The sequence below is a fragment of the Chironomus tepperi genome, unplaced genomic scaffold (assembly GCF_022539635.2).
Source record: "Chironomus tepperi strain 1889 unplaced genomic scaffold, CSIRO-AGI_Ctep_v1 contig_128, whole genome shotgun sequence".
Classification (NCBI taxonomy): Eukaryota; Metazoa; Arthropoda; class Insecta; order Diptera; family Chironomidae; genus Chironomus; species Chironomus tepperi.
The window spans coordinates 237,619-252,929 of NW_027226250.1; the positions used below are offsets into that span (position 1 = coordinate 237,619).

The 15,311-nt window shown below is 31.6% G+C and overlaps 2 protein-coding genes across 7 annotated transcripts in view; one reads left to right on the forward strand and one right to left on the reverse strand.

The window, feature by feature from the left end:
• Positions 1 to 4,408: 4,408 nt before the first annotated feature.
• On the forward strand, positions 4,409 to 7,293 carry FIG4 (polyphosphoinositide phosphatase FIG4). The gene is made up of 4 exons (XM_070636452.1): positions 4,409 to 4,563; positions 4,636 to 5,601; positions 5,672 to 5,776; positions 5,837 to 7,293. Exons 1-4 carry the CDS (start codon positions 4,483 to 4,485, stop codon positions 7,181 to 7,183), a joined length of 2,499 nt encoding a protein of 832 aa, XP_070492553.1. The 5' UTR covers positions 4,409 to 4,482; the 3' UTR covers positions 7,184 to 7,293.
• A 3,442-nt stretch (positions 7,294 to 10,735) lies between these two features.
• The window catches only part of LOC139087683 (zinc finger protein Xfin), a 62,938-nt gene continuing 58,362 nt past the window's right edge, over positions 10,736 to 15,311 (reverse strand). For all 6 annotated transcript variants that reach the window (XM_070636568.1, XM_070636573.1, XM_070636574.1 and 3 more), the window contains 2 exons: positions 14,770 to 15,247; positions 10,736 to 13,114 (listed from right to left, as the gene is read on the reverse strand). In XM_070636568.1, coding sequence (XP_070492669.1) covers positions 11,576 to 13,114; positions 14,770 to 15,247 — 2,017 coding nt within the window. In that variant the 3' untranslated portion in view covers positions 10,736 to 11,575. The remainder of the gene's footprint in view (positions 13,115 to 14,769; positions 15,248 to 15,311) is intronic.

The following is a 15,311-nucleotide window of genomic DNA, read 5'->3' on the forward strand; positions in this document are numbered from 1 at the left end:
TTAATGCTGATTTATTTGAGAAATTGAAAAAATGACGCAAATTTTGATGTTGATCCAGAATTTCTTCAAGTTTGTCTTTCTCATTTGAACTGATCAGCTTATGAACTTCCTCAGTCACATCACAAAACTGCTTTAATTTGCCTACACACTCGTTCGGTTCAAATGATTGTGGAAATGTCAAATTATTCTGCAGCAAAATGTACAGGACATCAAAATGTTTATTATCAAATGCCAAAGATTGAGCATTGACTTTGTTGTCCATTGAGCATGTCTTCATCTTTAGTTTGAGAAGAATTTCAACGATTTCTGTATTTCCGTTCTCTGCAGCGAGCAGCAATAAGTTGAAGTCACGAGAATCCGCAAATAAATCAATTCAACTGAATTTAATCCAGATTGATATGAAAATTGACTGATGATACCTAAATAAACGAAAAAATTATTAATATATTTTATCTTTGTAAAAAGAACAGGCAATTAATAGATGGTATTTCAAGCTCATACTTCGAAACTTTCAGCCCTGGATACTAAAAACTTTAATTTCCGTTTTTAGTTATCCAACATCGGTCTTCTGGACATACGATCGACTAATTATCGGTCACTTGGAAACTAATAGGAAACTAGTAAGGCTTTATATTCTATAAATTACTAGTCAATATCAACTTACCAATGTGATTATTCTTTAGAGATTTGGCTAAGAAGTCAGCAATAAATTCGCCCAAACTTAAATTCTCTTCCCAATTCAGCTTTTTTAGATGCTTAAGTTCGAAGAATTTTTCATTTTTCCGTGATTTCCACAAAATTTTCCATTTTTCATTATTATTAGACACCAGCAAAAAAACCGTAGATTGTTTGCCATACTTATCAGTAATTTTCTGAAGATTTTCTGTTTCAAGTCCAGGAACAGCATCATAGAACAGAAACTTGATTAGCAAATAGTCTGTCTGATCAGTTCCTTTGATGAAATCATCCTTGGTGGTGCACGGTATTGTAACAGGGTCAATTCTATCAATTAAATTAAGTGTCTTCTGATTAAACGTCTCTAGCTCAATTTCGTCACCAGCTTCATTAACATACTGAGCTGAAAATAAAATGTAAGATCATTGATAATTGTTAATTTTAAATCTAATCTAAAACTTTGTGCTGTAACGGTAAAAAGTCTGCAATACAATACAACGAACGAGAAGGACTCAGAGCAGTGGTTGGACATCACTACTATTAAGCAATGACAAAAATCTATTTCGCAAAAAATTAAACTTAAAATCAATAAAATAAGCCACTGTTAAACCCGTTTTGTTGTATATTATAAAGCATCATTCACTCTCACGTATTCATTATCCATGCAACATCCTCAACATCATTCTAAGTGTATAAGTCACAACAATATACAAATCATTAGCATTCCTAAAGTCATCAATAAACCAGTATTATCAATCGAGATATTTTTGCATTTAGAATCAGAAATTGACAAACAGTAGCAAGCGATACAGCTGGTTTTAGGCGACATCTGGGAGAGGTAATAGATCACAACTGATATGTATCGCCAGCGAAGTATAAATAGAATATAAATTCTAATAAACACGTGAATTATTAGTTTTAAATACGTAAACCAGTTTCATGACAGTCTAGAGAGAATAACAATAAAAATAAAGAAAACCCAAAATAAATGACGTCAATCTTGTCTTTTTCAAATGCTAATGACTAATATGACGCTAAACACTCTCGAAACATCAGTATGGACGCTTAAAGAAAGGGCAACAGAACACAAAGAGGACAATTCTAGTCCAGTGATGGGAAACTTTTTTTTTTCTTGGCATATCTTGATGGTAAGCCAAAACCGAAATTATTCATTGCATTTCTGAAAAAAATTGATGGCTCACAGGTTTCCCACCATTGATCTAATCATTAAGATCGAGATCCACGTAATAAATGAATAATGATCGACTTAGGTCACTATCTAAAAGCCTGACTAAAAATCACTAAAAACACAGTTTTATAAATAATTACAACAAGACTTACCTTCTGAACTTCCAGACTGAATGTTATTTCCAACACTTTTATTTTTTGTGGATCTTTTATAAAATATTTTCACTTTTGACTGTTTTATGCCCATGGCTGTTTTATCACCTTTTGATATTTTCACTAATTTTAAATTAAATCAATCCACACATTCTTTTATTCGTGATCACTGTTCAAAGGCCGACACACAACTGACTATTGAATATTTTTTAAAGATAAATCTTGATTGTGCTTTTGATCGCAGAACTTAACGAATAACTTGAATCTTATTTATTTTATAAAAAATCGTTAATCACAACAATTTAAGTCGAAGTTGACTCGGACTTTGTGTGAACAAGGGATGATTGTGTATGAAAAAGTCGACAGAATATGAAATTCTACTTCATGTCCAAAAATCAGATTGATCAAATTCAGAACCCCAAGCGACTCAAAGCTGACATGGAAGTTTTCTAGGCGTTGAAACGAATTCATCCGATTGAAAATTTTGTATGAAAGGACGGAACGGATGAACTCGTGTGAACGTCTTGAGGAAAACGAAGAAGAATGCGCCTTTTTTACCCGATACGACTGTGACTCTTTTGCTAATCAGTTTCTATAAAGAAATTAAGACACGCCGAAGAAAGTACATCCTCACTTAATTTCATCCTTTTGAAAATTTAATGAAATGCTGTGCGATTTGTGTTGGAGTTTCTTTCAACAGATTTACGTCTATATCAGCATGTAAACATATCCGAGCAACACAAATAAAGAAGTTTTTTAAGCACCGCTTTAATTAACACCAAATGAAAGCCTTCTAAATTTTGGAGCCATATGTATGGATGCCACACGAAGGTAACTTCTATCTTGAGTTAATGAAAATCAAATTTTTCATTTGTGTCGCTCGGGATTCATACATCTCTAGAAATCGTGAGTATCGTGAGTATTGTTCTAACTCATGTCATACACATCTTCAAAAATCATTGAAATGAATGAGAGATTGGGTTGTTTTAGGATTTAATTTTATCCTACGCTCACGCACTAGAAGAAGTAAAGGTCGAGAATTATTTCAATTGGCAACAGATTTTACAGTCTGTTTAATTAACTCCGATTAGCACAACGTATTCGCTAGGATATCGATATGTCACCATATAGATGGTAAGAGTTGATGGCGAAATTGTCCTGGCAGCACCGTAACAGCTGATTTGGAACCATTTTGCACGACGACAAATGCGATTTTTAAAATTAAAATTTGAACGTATACTTACTGTTTTTCTTCCTGAAGATCCATTTATTATGATGTGTGCTGTATTAATCCAACTTTAGTTGCCTTCGTCCAGGATATGCTGTACCTGTTTATTTTATTTCATTAATTTACAAATTTAGCAATTATTTCATTGTTTACTATTGTTTACCAAATTTTGAACTTAAATTTTTAAATTTTGAACTTCAGATAATCTTTAATGTTATTCAAATCTTAAATTACGGTTAAAAATAAGCAAGTTTCATAAATTATTTTTGTAATCACTAAAACTTGTCTTTACAATGTTATAAATAAGAACAGTGCCAGATTTGACGTAAACAGTTTCAATAATAATACAGCATAATCTAAAATTCAGATTTATTTATAGACAACAATTGAATTTTAATTAATAAATATCAAGGATCGAATAAATATTAAGGAAGCCTTAAGCTACATGCGTGTGAATTCACACGGATAATTTTATATTCAAGAAAAATTTTTATTTTGCATGAAAATTTATTATTCGAACAGCAAGGTGAACAGTACCAAGCAGTAAAAAATGTTTTCTTGTCTTCATTATCATCAGTGGGGGAAACGGAGATGAGATTGTTGTTAATATTCAGCAGCAATGTAGGAAGCAGCCGTGTTATCTGTAGAGGAAGGAAGTACGCAAAATGAAAAACTCAGCATTGATTATGATTATTTAAAAAAAAAGACCTCTTTTTATTCATTTTCCTTTCCCATTCTCATTTGAAAAAGTTCTCACGAATTTACCTTGAATTTTATTGTCAACAATGTAATATTCTTAACAGATAAGGATTAAAATTGAAATGGCTTGCCATTTAAACCTGGGGATAATAATACATGGGAACAGAATAGCAGTTAAAGGTTGACATAAAAATTCTTTAAATGCTTTTTATTGCTTTGCGAAAAAGTTTACCTTAATGTTAATTTTCGTTTCATTGTCTGAATGACTTAATTCTATGAAATCTTTGTATGCTGTGAATATTATTTCCAAAATTAAACAGTCGTGAAAAAATCAAACAAAATTCTAATTGTGAAAATCGTAACGGTCAAAATTAATTTAAATTTCTAACGCAGCTAACTTCATTGCTAATTTTTCTTGCAACTGTCATAAAAAATTCGAATTCAGGGGTAGGAAAATTTGTTTTGATAACAAATGTAAACATAAATTTCGTATTAAATAAAAATCAGTGAAATATAGTTAATAACGCAAATTCTAAATAATGTCATCTAAACCTGGTAAACCTAAATTCTTTCCTGTCATCAGTTCCATTCAAAAAATTCGAGTTTATGAGACTAAAACGGTAAAAAATTTAAATTTCCTATTGTACAAAATATTTAGCAATCATTTTTTAATTAATTATGATTTTCCACAGAACATTCAGTTAATTGGAAGCAATGACAAGGAAACTCGCTTCAGGATACTGCAAATAGCTCGTTCACCTGAGTTACATATTTATGAAGATCCAAATGAATATGATTTGAAGGAAATCCGGAAGATTATTTCGAATATAAAGTATTCAAAATCCATCTCAGCTTATGGGATTGTAGGATTTGTCAGATTCCTTGAGACTTATTACATCATTCTTGTAACAAAAAGACATAAAGTTGGTTTTATCGGGAATCATATTATCTACACTATAAAAGATACAACAATCTATAAGATAACACCAGATTCATCCAAAAACTCATCAAATCCACTGGAATCAAAGTATCTCAAAATGTTCATGAACGTTGATCTTAGTTCCAATTTCTACTTCTCTTATTCTTATGATCTTACAAGGACACTTCAACATAATTTTTCTGTGCCAAAGTTTGTGGGTGAAAATGTTGATGTCACAATAGAGGAACCGCTTGATTGGAATAACGAATGTGAACGAGAAGACAGAATGTATGCATATAGAAGCACATCCCGAAAGAAGTTTGTATGGAATGAGTTTTTACTGCAACCTATGCAGAAGAAAGTTCTTCACAAAGACTGGATGTTGGAATTAATTCATGGATTTATCAATCAATCAGCCATAAGCGTTTTTGGACTTCCAATTTATGTCTGCCTTATTGCTAGACGATCAAAGAATTTTGCTGGTACAAGATTTCTCAAAAGAGGAGCAAATTGTTGCGGTGATGTTGCAAATGAAGTCGAAACTGAACAAATTGTTAGTGATGGGCAACGATTATCATCATTTGTGCAATTGAGAGGTTCAGTTCCTGCACATTGGTCTCAAGACATTAGCAAAATGGTTCCAAAACCTCCAATATCTTTGGACATTCCTGATCCTTTTGCTGAAACAGCTGGAAAGCATTTTGAGAAGCTTCTGTTTCATTATGGAGCTCCAATCATTCGACATTAAAGGAAAATATTATTTACTCATTTATATATCAAATTTTTTGTTGTCCTTGTATGTTCTAAAAGTGCTTAACTTAGTCAAAAGGAAGGAAAAACGCAAGCATGAGAGTATATTGACAGATGAGATTATGATGAATGTAGAATATCTCAATCAATTTCTTCCAGCAAATGTAAGTATCCATTAGCTTAATTATTCCAATTTATGCTGTAATTTGTAATTTTATTCACAGTGCAAAATTCGTTACACACATTTCGATATGGCTAGAAAGAATCGATCAGATAAGAACGTCATGGAAGCTTTAGATGTGAAGGGCAAAAATTCAATAGCATTGACTGGAATTTTCTACACAGACAACGATGAAACATGCTATCAGACAGGAATCATTCGTACCAATTGTGTTGACTGCTTAGATCGAACAAATACAGCACAATTTGCTATGGGAAGGTCTGCATTAGCACTTCAGTTATTTAAAATGGGATTTTTGAAGGCTGACTCTCGTCTTGAGTTTGATTCTGATTGTGTCACTATGCTTGAGTCATTGTATGAGATTCAAGGTGATACTTTAGCATTACAATATGGCGGATCCCAATTAGTACATAGAATTAAAACGTATCGAAAGACATCAGCATGGATGAGTCAAGGATCAGAGGTTGTACAGAATTTGTCGAGATATTATTCAAACACATTTTCGGATCAAGAGAAACAACAAAGCATTAATTTATTCCTTGGTCTGTACATTCCGTATGAAAATGATAATGGTGAACATTTGTGGGATATGACGTCAGATTATAATCTCCATAATCCCATTGAAAATGGAACAGACAAGGAGAAACAGCTGACTATGTGGTACAGTGATCTAATTCGTAAATATCTTCCACAATCAACAAGTAATTGCACAAAAATTGTCAAAGAATTAATAAGAATTCATTCATTGGATCTAGAAATGATTGACCTGTACTCTAATTATCACTTGACATACAAAGTTACTTCCTTAGAAGAGAATATTGCATATCAAATTTCTCAATTCGCTAGGAATTCAATGGCAACATACAGAACACATTTTTCACCATTTGAACCGACAAAGCGAGCAACTCAACCAACAGCAACAAAAACTCCATCATCAATTGAATCTACAAGCTCATCAGATGAAGCAGACTCGACAAGTGATGAAGATGATACACATTCTTCATTAAAATTGTCAATTTCTGATCAACGTCAATCTGAAAAGAAATCATATTTCGATGATAATTTCCCAAAAGACTGCAAAAGCATTTATGGATTTGATTTGGAACATCCAGACAAAGAATCTATGGCAAAATACAAGACTTATGTAAATTTTCAAAAGAAATCTCATCCAATTGCTGAGAAAAGTGATAAAAAGTTGAGACCAATTGTCCTTGAAAGTACTGGAATTTATACAGATTCTTCGTATGAGGTTCAAGAACCAAAGGTTACCGAAAGTGATAGACAAAAGTATGAAAATTATTGCAAACTAATTATTAATCCTGAATATGATGAAAATTGTTCAAGCAGTGATATCATTGAGAAATACATTAATTTTAAGTTTGATGATTAAGCTGGATTGTTATCAAGTATGTATTATGATTATGCTTATGTTATTAAGTTGATTATGGAAATTGTATTAAGAATTAGTTTGATAGAAATACAATGATTCTTGATTTCAAATTTGTGAAAAGTTGTATTGGACAACAATCACTGGATTGGTTAATAAGTATCGTTAAGGCTGTAAGACTCAAAGACCAATATCTTTATGTCATTATTGCCGATGAACTACCAGTAAGACAAAGATGTATGATAGTTCTGCACCAGGATAATGTAGCACAGACAAAGCGTTGTTCAAACTGTGTGCCGAAGAACTGTTTTTGGAAATGAACTTTATTCCTTTAAGCTAATACTGCATAGCGACATTTACTTTAAGCCATTGATTGGAATGAAGCTGAAATTGTTAAATAACCGACTTAGAAAAGATAGAATTAACTTACTATTAGACCAACGTTTTGAGTTCATATTGATCAATGGCTATTAAGTGATCTACACATGATGTACAGAAGCTCCAAAATCTCGGACTGTTCAATTTCAATTCCTCCGAAGTTATTCTTCGCTCAGATGATGGAGACACAAAAATATCTCCTTGATATTCACTTTAAGGAAGTAATTGTAGCACCGGAAATCGAGGAGATGAATGAGTTGATTAAATCACAGAATTATGAGAAACTTTCACACTCAATTTAAATTTTTAGTTTATTGTTCACTTTCTTTTACTTCTTAATTTATTTTGAGATACTCATTCTCTCCTTCACTAAATTGGACAGTTAAATAAATAAAACCAAAGCTCCTTGTTGGGTTTAGGCTGTGGCTTTCCAGCAAGGTGTGCCGTAGACCGATCCACAAACATCTTCCTGAAAAAGTTAACGTAACAAGTGAATGGCTTCTTCAGAAATTATCGTCATGAGCTTTAATGTGCATCAAAAAAGCAAATTTTCCACTTTCTTTAATGTGATAATTCACACAAAGGAACCACACGTCATCCGCAGAACATCCTTGTTTAAATCATTATCAATTAATCTCTGAAAACGGAAGAAACCACACCAAAATAAACATCCTCATTAAATTTTTTATTTTTTTTTTATTTCCTTCCAAGAATATTTGTCGTTTTTACATTTACAGAAAAAAATTTGTTTGTGATTTTTCTAATTTTAATACAGTAAAGAAATAAGATTGCATTAGAAATATTTTTTTTACTCTTTTATTAATGAATTTGTTAGTGGATTGGTACATGTTTTCATTGTTTCATTTTCCTTAAAATTCCATTAAATTTTTCATCATTTTTTTTTTCCTAACAATCTATAAAAATATTTTCTTTCTTTTAATTTTAATTATCTTCATATAATATATCATTCATCTTTTAGACTTTAATTCCTTTTTTTTTCTTAAAAATTCGTGATTATATTCTCATTTATCATTATCGTGTGTCTAAATTTTGCATCGTAAAAATTCTAATAGATCCTTTTTTATAATGAAAAAATTTCGAAACTGACTGAAAAGTTTATGGTTTATTTTGGCAGACACTGGTTTTTTTAGGATACTTCTTAGATTGTTGGATATATTTGCTATTTTATAGTTTGTGGTACAATCTAATTTGAATCCTAACTCAATCGACTGTGATGACAAGAAATGCGCTAGCACTAATCATCAACTTGACATTAACTAGTTATAACGTATTTTTGTCCAATCGGATTCAAAACAGTCTCAAGCATCACAACGTACATTAGAGACAAAGACGATTCTACATCACTGCGTTGACTGCACAGTGTGAGGGTGTCCTTACTGCAATACGACGACTGTTGTCGACTCGGATTTTATATTGAAATTTCGACTCTAGTCGACATAAATCAATTTTCAACCAAAATGATCGATATAAGACTAAATTCACTAACTCTAACTAGAAATCATAGCCATTTATAGAGACTGCGTTATAAAGAATTTTGTATCTTATTGAGTCTTAAATTTAGAGGTTAGGTAAATTTAGAGACTTCCATTTTATTTGATTTAAAAATTCAATTTTGTCTTTAATTGCATGTGAACCATCCTTAGGGTTTCTAGGATCGAACTACGGATCTTCAACTAGGGACATCCAGGGATGATGACTAAGGATCTTCATTTAGGGGTAATCTGGTGATAAAGATCCTTAATAAAACTACTTTTAACATTAAATATGACAAAAACACATCTGCTTGAAATTAAACCTAATCAATCTACATCCATTGAACTAACAATTACCGAAATAAACCACAAAACAGACAGTCTAGCTAGATAAATATTTTTTTTCTCATTTTTTTTTAATTTGGTTGTTGCTTTGGTTTAATTTTAATTTTAATATACTTTTTTTTATATCATACATTGTGATATTTTCTTCATTAATTATTTACACTAATATGTTATACTTCCGTTTAGAGAGAAAAAATTATATATATACGCGACCCAGTAAGCAAATGACTGCATTCATTCTAGAGCTCCTGAATAGCATGAATCGGGTAATCAATCCACACCGGTATGACAGACCGATTTGTGCTATTCGGGGAAAGATGTTGAGAGACTAAATTTGAGGGAAATTAGTCATTGGTCAATTTATAATATTTTATTTGGGATCAGTTTCAATAATGGTAACTTTCATTTTGAATGATATTTTTGTAGAGCTTGAGGTCCACTGTCGGTCAAGCTTAGTTCCTCTAGAATTTCAATTCAGCAGTCATTTCCTCAATAGATCTTATCAATTAACTTAATATAAACGAATTTAAATTTAATTTATAAAGGAATTTCTATGGTCATCAATTTGTTATTGCTTTTTTGTGTGATTAAAAATTATATAAAAAGTGCAATTTTATATATATTTTTTTGTAAAAATGGTCTCGCGTCCTTTTTTCGCTTACACAATTATTAATAATATTTTCTACTAAATTTTAATTAATTAATGCAAATAAACCGTCAACAATATTTATGCTAGAAAAAATGTCCCCAAAAAAAAATAATATAATATAATAAAAAGTTACAGTTAGGTAATTGAATTGAATAATAATGCCTGCTATATAAAAGCCATTTGTTTTGTTGTTGAATGAATTAATTACTTTTTTTTTTATCTTGAACTAAGTTTAAATTTTTAGAAATGATTAATAATTATTAATTTTTGCACTACATAATAAACGTAATATTTCATCCTTTTACTACTTAATGTTAAATTTACTTTAATTATTTTACTTTCCCTCCAAAAATTTGTTTAACAAAAATTTTAATTTAATTTAATTATAGCACAATAATAATAATAATAATATGGAAATATGTATATAAAATTATTCAAAAACTGTATTATTATGATATGAAAAATTGGGAGAATTCAAGGTCAAGTGCTGAAGTTTATCATAGTCTGCATCAATGGATGATAACTATAACAAGTTGTTCAGAGATTTCAAGCGGAAAATTTTGTTATCTTGCTTCTAGTCCTCTTGAAATGCTCTTCTGGCTATATACAATGTTTAAAACGCAACCACTGTGTTGTTTTAAAGTTTGCTAACATCACAGACATCACATTTTTTGTAATCTATCGATAGCAGAGAATATAAATTGAAGCTTTGACCATTCCCAATTAACTTTCCCTTTGATTGATTTTCAATTAGCCTTGAGCTATTTTCAATTGGATATCTTGTCTAAATGGAATTTAGCTCTATGCTATGATTTTATTTCGTTTAGAATATGTTGACAAGAATGCAATGCATACTTTAGGTCTTATTCGTAGTTTGAATTAGAAATTAGCTCAAAGTGCTCATTTATTTGCAATGGATATCTTGCTAAAAGGCAGATGGGGTGCTTGAGCTCTTGAGTAAAGGTTACTTTAGATCAAGAATCTCCATCTAATGATTTAAATTCTTGCAAAGCACATGGCAATGAAATGACTGAAAATTGTGTCCCTGACTGACTTAACTCTGTCCTGAGGCTGGATTTCATCAAATCTGTCCTGTGGCAAGAGTCAAACTGGCTTGGAATCAGATTTTCCGTCATTTCTAAACTAAATGTCTCGCTGTTTGACATCCTAAGTATTTCTTGATCTTATTAACTGATTCAATCGTTTATGTGCCTTTATATTGAACAATTTAGAAGGCATAGCTCCTAAACGTCGACATAAAGCAAGTTTAAAACGACACATGTTATGATTCTTATATTCCATCACAGAATCTACTTCACTTAATGCGAATATTGAAAGGATTATGCAAAATAGCATCTGTCCATCTAATATGCTAATGATGAAAGCATATTTGGTTTTCGGTCAACATTATTATCCACTCAAATTGGCAATGGTCATATTCTCCGCATACTCAACACTCAAAACAAAACTTCAACCCTCGACCCCGAAACAAAAAAACTTATTATCGTAATTATTATTTCCTCCTAAAGCTTAAACATCAATGATAACTTTATCTTTTCGTTCACTATCAGAATCACTATCAAGTTTAACATCTTTCTCTTTAAAAATTATATTTTCACCATTCACATTATTATTAGCGTCATTTGAGTTTGTATTAATTTTGGTTGCATTTAATTCAAGTCCACAGAATGATGTAAAGATATCGAGTGATTTGGTTCCATTCTTTAAAAATGCAAAGTGGAGTTCGCTATGCTCACGAAGACGTTCGGGTGTCTCAATTGAGAAATCGCAATGTTCACATTTATGTGATCTATTGACATTGCTAATTGCAAAATGATATTGCAAATGATTCTTGAGGACGTCTAAGGATGTAGCTTGGAATGGACAATAGAGACATTTTTCATCAATTTTATTTTCATCGGCTGGACTTGTCTCAGCATCTTGAGTCTTTTTCTTGTCATTCTTAACAACCCAAACGTCATCACTTGCTCCGGCATCATCAAATCCATGCTTGATTGGATATAATTCAGGATTTGGGTAGTCTTGTGCTTGTTTATATTTTGCCATAAACTCTTTCGTTTTCTCTTGATAATATGACGTATGTACAGCACTATGTGCCTTAACATTTGAGTCATCGGACGATGAGAATGAACAATAATCGCATTTATGAGTTGCCGAGACTTCATGTAGTTTGACATGATTTAATATCTCACGCAATGACAAATAACGTGCTGGACACATTGAGCAAAAATGCATATATTTTTCTGTAGCCGTTGTAAGTTGCTGTTCCACTGTCGGCTGCTCATGATTTGAAATATTTCCTTGCAAATCATTTAAATCATCACCTATATTGGTTCCACTTGCTGCATGCATCTTCATATGTTGATTTAATAAATGACGCTTACTGACGTTATATGAACAATATTTACACTGGTAACTCTCATTTCGACTAGGCTTATGAAATGATGAATGATATTGGAATTGTGATTTGGAATCTGTTTCATACGGACACATTTCGCACTTATAGCGCTTTGCTTTCTGTCCAAATTGATTTAGGATAAGTGTTGTGGCATCACCGGATGTGAGTCCTTGAATTCCTTGTGGCACAAAAATTGTATTTGTTGGTATCTCATTCTCAACCTTATCGTGATCCTCAACACTATTTATCTCTACTTTTAACATTGATGCTAGTGAAATTTCCTTATTATGATTGTCAACTAATTGATGTGCCATTTCCGTTGTTGTCGGTGGAGACATGATTGTGGTAATGCCTGATGTGGTCGGTGTCATAACAAGTGTAGGCATTCGTTGTGGAAGTATGATTGGTTTAAAGCCATTATCAACATTTGATGTGGTCAATTGTGTATGCAATCCTTCATGCAACGATATTGTTGTTGGCAATACCGTTGATCCTGTTGCTGATGATGATGATGTTGTGGCTTGAAGAAAGTTATGGTGCTGTTGTTGTTGATTGGATTGCTGCTGTTGTGGATTACGAACGACTTTATCGTTTTTCTGTCCAGCCACCTCGATGCGAATGTCCCCATTGTGCTTTAAACGGCAATGGCGCTAAAATTTATGAAAGGAAATTGGGAGGATGGAAGAAAAGAGAAAAAAATGGAAGTTAGTGCAATGAAGTAATTGATAAGAGATTAATTGTTAATGTGAGATAATTTTTGAAACTTAAGATGGCTCATTTGGTGCTAAATTCAGCATTATATCCATCTTTAGCTTCTGTGTACTAATTCAAGTGAGTTTGAACTATATAATTTGATCCTAAGCAGCTAATCTCAAAACTGGATGACTTCCCATAACTGGAAATGTCATCAAGCTTCAATAATTGGCCACTTATTAAGAAACTTTATAGTTCGAATATCAATTGAAATAAAAGTAGAGAATATTTGAGTTTTAAGAACCAAAACCATAAAATTTCCTTCCTATATGCCACTCAACACTGCCAAAAAAATAATTTGTGAGACAGCATAGAAAGTATTGTGAATAAATAAAATTAATCAATATTCTTTCAATAAAATGTATTGAATAAATATACAGATGCAAACTATATTCATATATTTATATCTTTAGATGATTATTATAATAGATGACATTGAACCATTTTACCCTTATAGCTATAGAGATTATTGCTTATGAGATAATTTTGTTGAAAATCTGTTGATTTTTTTTTACCACAACCGAATTGAGAGTAAGGAAAAGTTTTAATAATTTGTGTTAATTTTGTAACCTTTTCCTTGATATGTGTGCTGTATTTTTCAAGTTCAATGTCAATGAGTTCAGTGATTTTGAAATTTCGAATTTTATCAATTTTGTTGTGCCAATTTTCATCGAATCATCTGACATTGAACTAAATTTCGTACAAAACTTATGAGTAAAATTTAAGTACAAAAAAGTGGTTAATAAAAATTATTAATTTGTTTCAAGTATGAGTCGCTAGCTACAGACAACAATTTCATGACCTAACTTTTGTACTCAACCACAATGTCTTCTGTCGTAATCATTCTCCTTTTTTGCCAAAAAATAAGCTTTCTTCTTCATTTCGTACACAGCAATATTGTGCAGTGTTTGTCAGGGTGGAAGAAGGCGAAAATTTCATTTCGGTATCCACAAAACATATGCACATGTCATTCAAATTTATTTCTCTTGAGCATTTTGCGCGGTTGTTTTGACACTCGTATGGAATTATTTCTGTATGTGGAGACAGACATGTATGCTATATACATAATGGTGAATATGGAAATAATTTTTGCCATTTATTGATCGTCTCATCTCAATTCTGCCTGTTGTTGTTTTAATTCTTTTTTTATTGAGAATATTGATTATTGGAACTTAGAAAATTGAGAACACTTTAGACTAGTTGGTTATTATTTGTATGAATTTATGCTCATAACATTTTGTTATCCCTAATATGAATTCTAATATAGACAATTTATGAAAAAACTGTTTACACACACAACACAGCTTTAAGCTATAACATTTCATTATCTGTGCATGTAATGATGACAAAAATTTCGTAATTATGAATTCCAAGAATTTTATATCCCCTGTTTTATATCTGATTGATATTAAAAATTCCATAATTAAAAACGTAAAAGTAATGAGAATCAAATCTCAAAAGTAACAAGGACAATGCACAATAAATAAGAACAAAAAATTTGTTTTATAGTTGGAGATAAAGAGACTGTCTACTTGATTTTGTTAGTATATACCTGAATAACATGCTTCCAGTTAGAAATTTGACCACAATGCCCGCAACGAAAAGAGCCTTTCAACGAATTATTATTACTATTCGTCGAATTCGTCTCCGGCATACCATTATTATTTCTATTAACGTCATTAGTAGATGACGCCGGTGTCAAAAGTGTATTTTGAGAATTGAAATTGAGTGTTTGGTGTGTATTTGACGGATTTTGATTGCTAGCTTGATTGGTATTACCACCACCACCAAGTGTTATAAGATTTCGATTATGAACGTTTGATGTACCCGACGTATGGCCATTTAACAAGTTGCTCATAATCTGGAATGGCATTTGTATTGGTATAGGAGGCGGTGGAGCCAGTTCAGTTGAATTTGATGATTGCTGTATTTGTTGGCTTTGTTGTGTTGCAACTGTTCTATCTTGTGGCGTTCCATCGTCACGATAATGTGTCTTCACATGCTCGAGAACAACCTCACGATCGCCATGCCTAAAATGACAATAAAAAAATTTTATAGTTAATATTTTTTTGTTATATCCAAACTTGCGGTAAC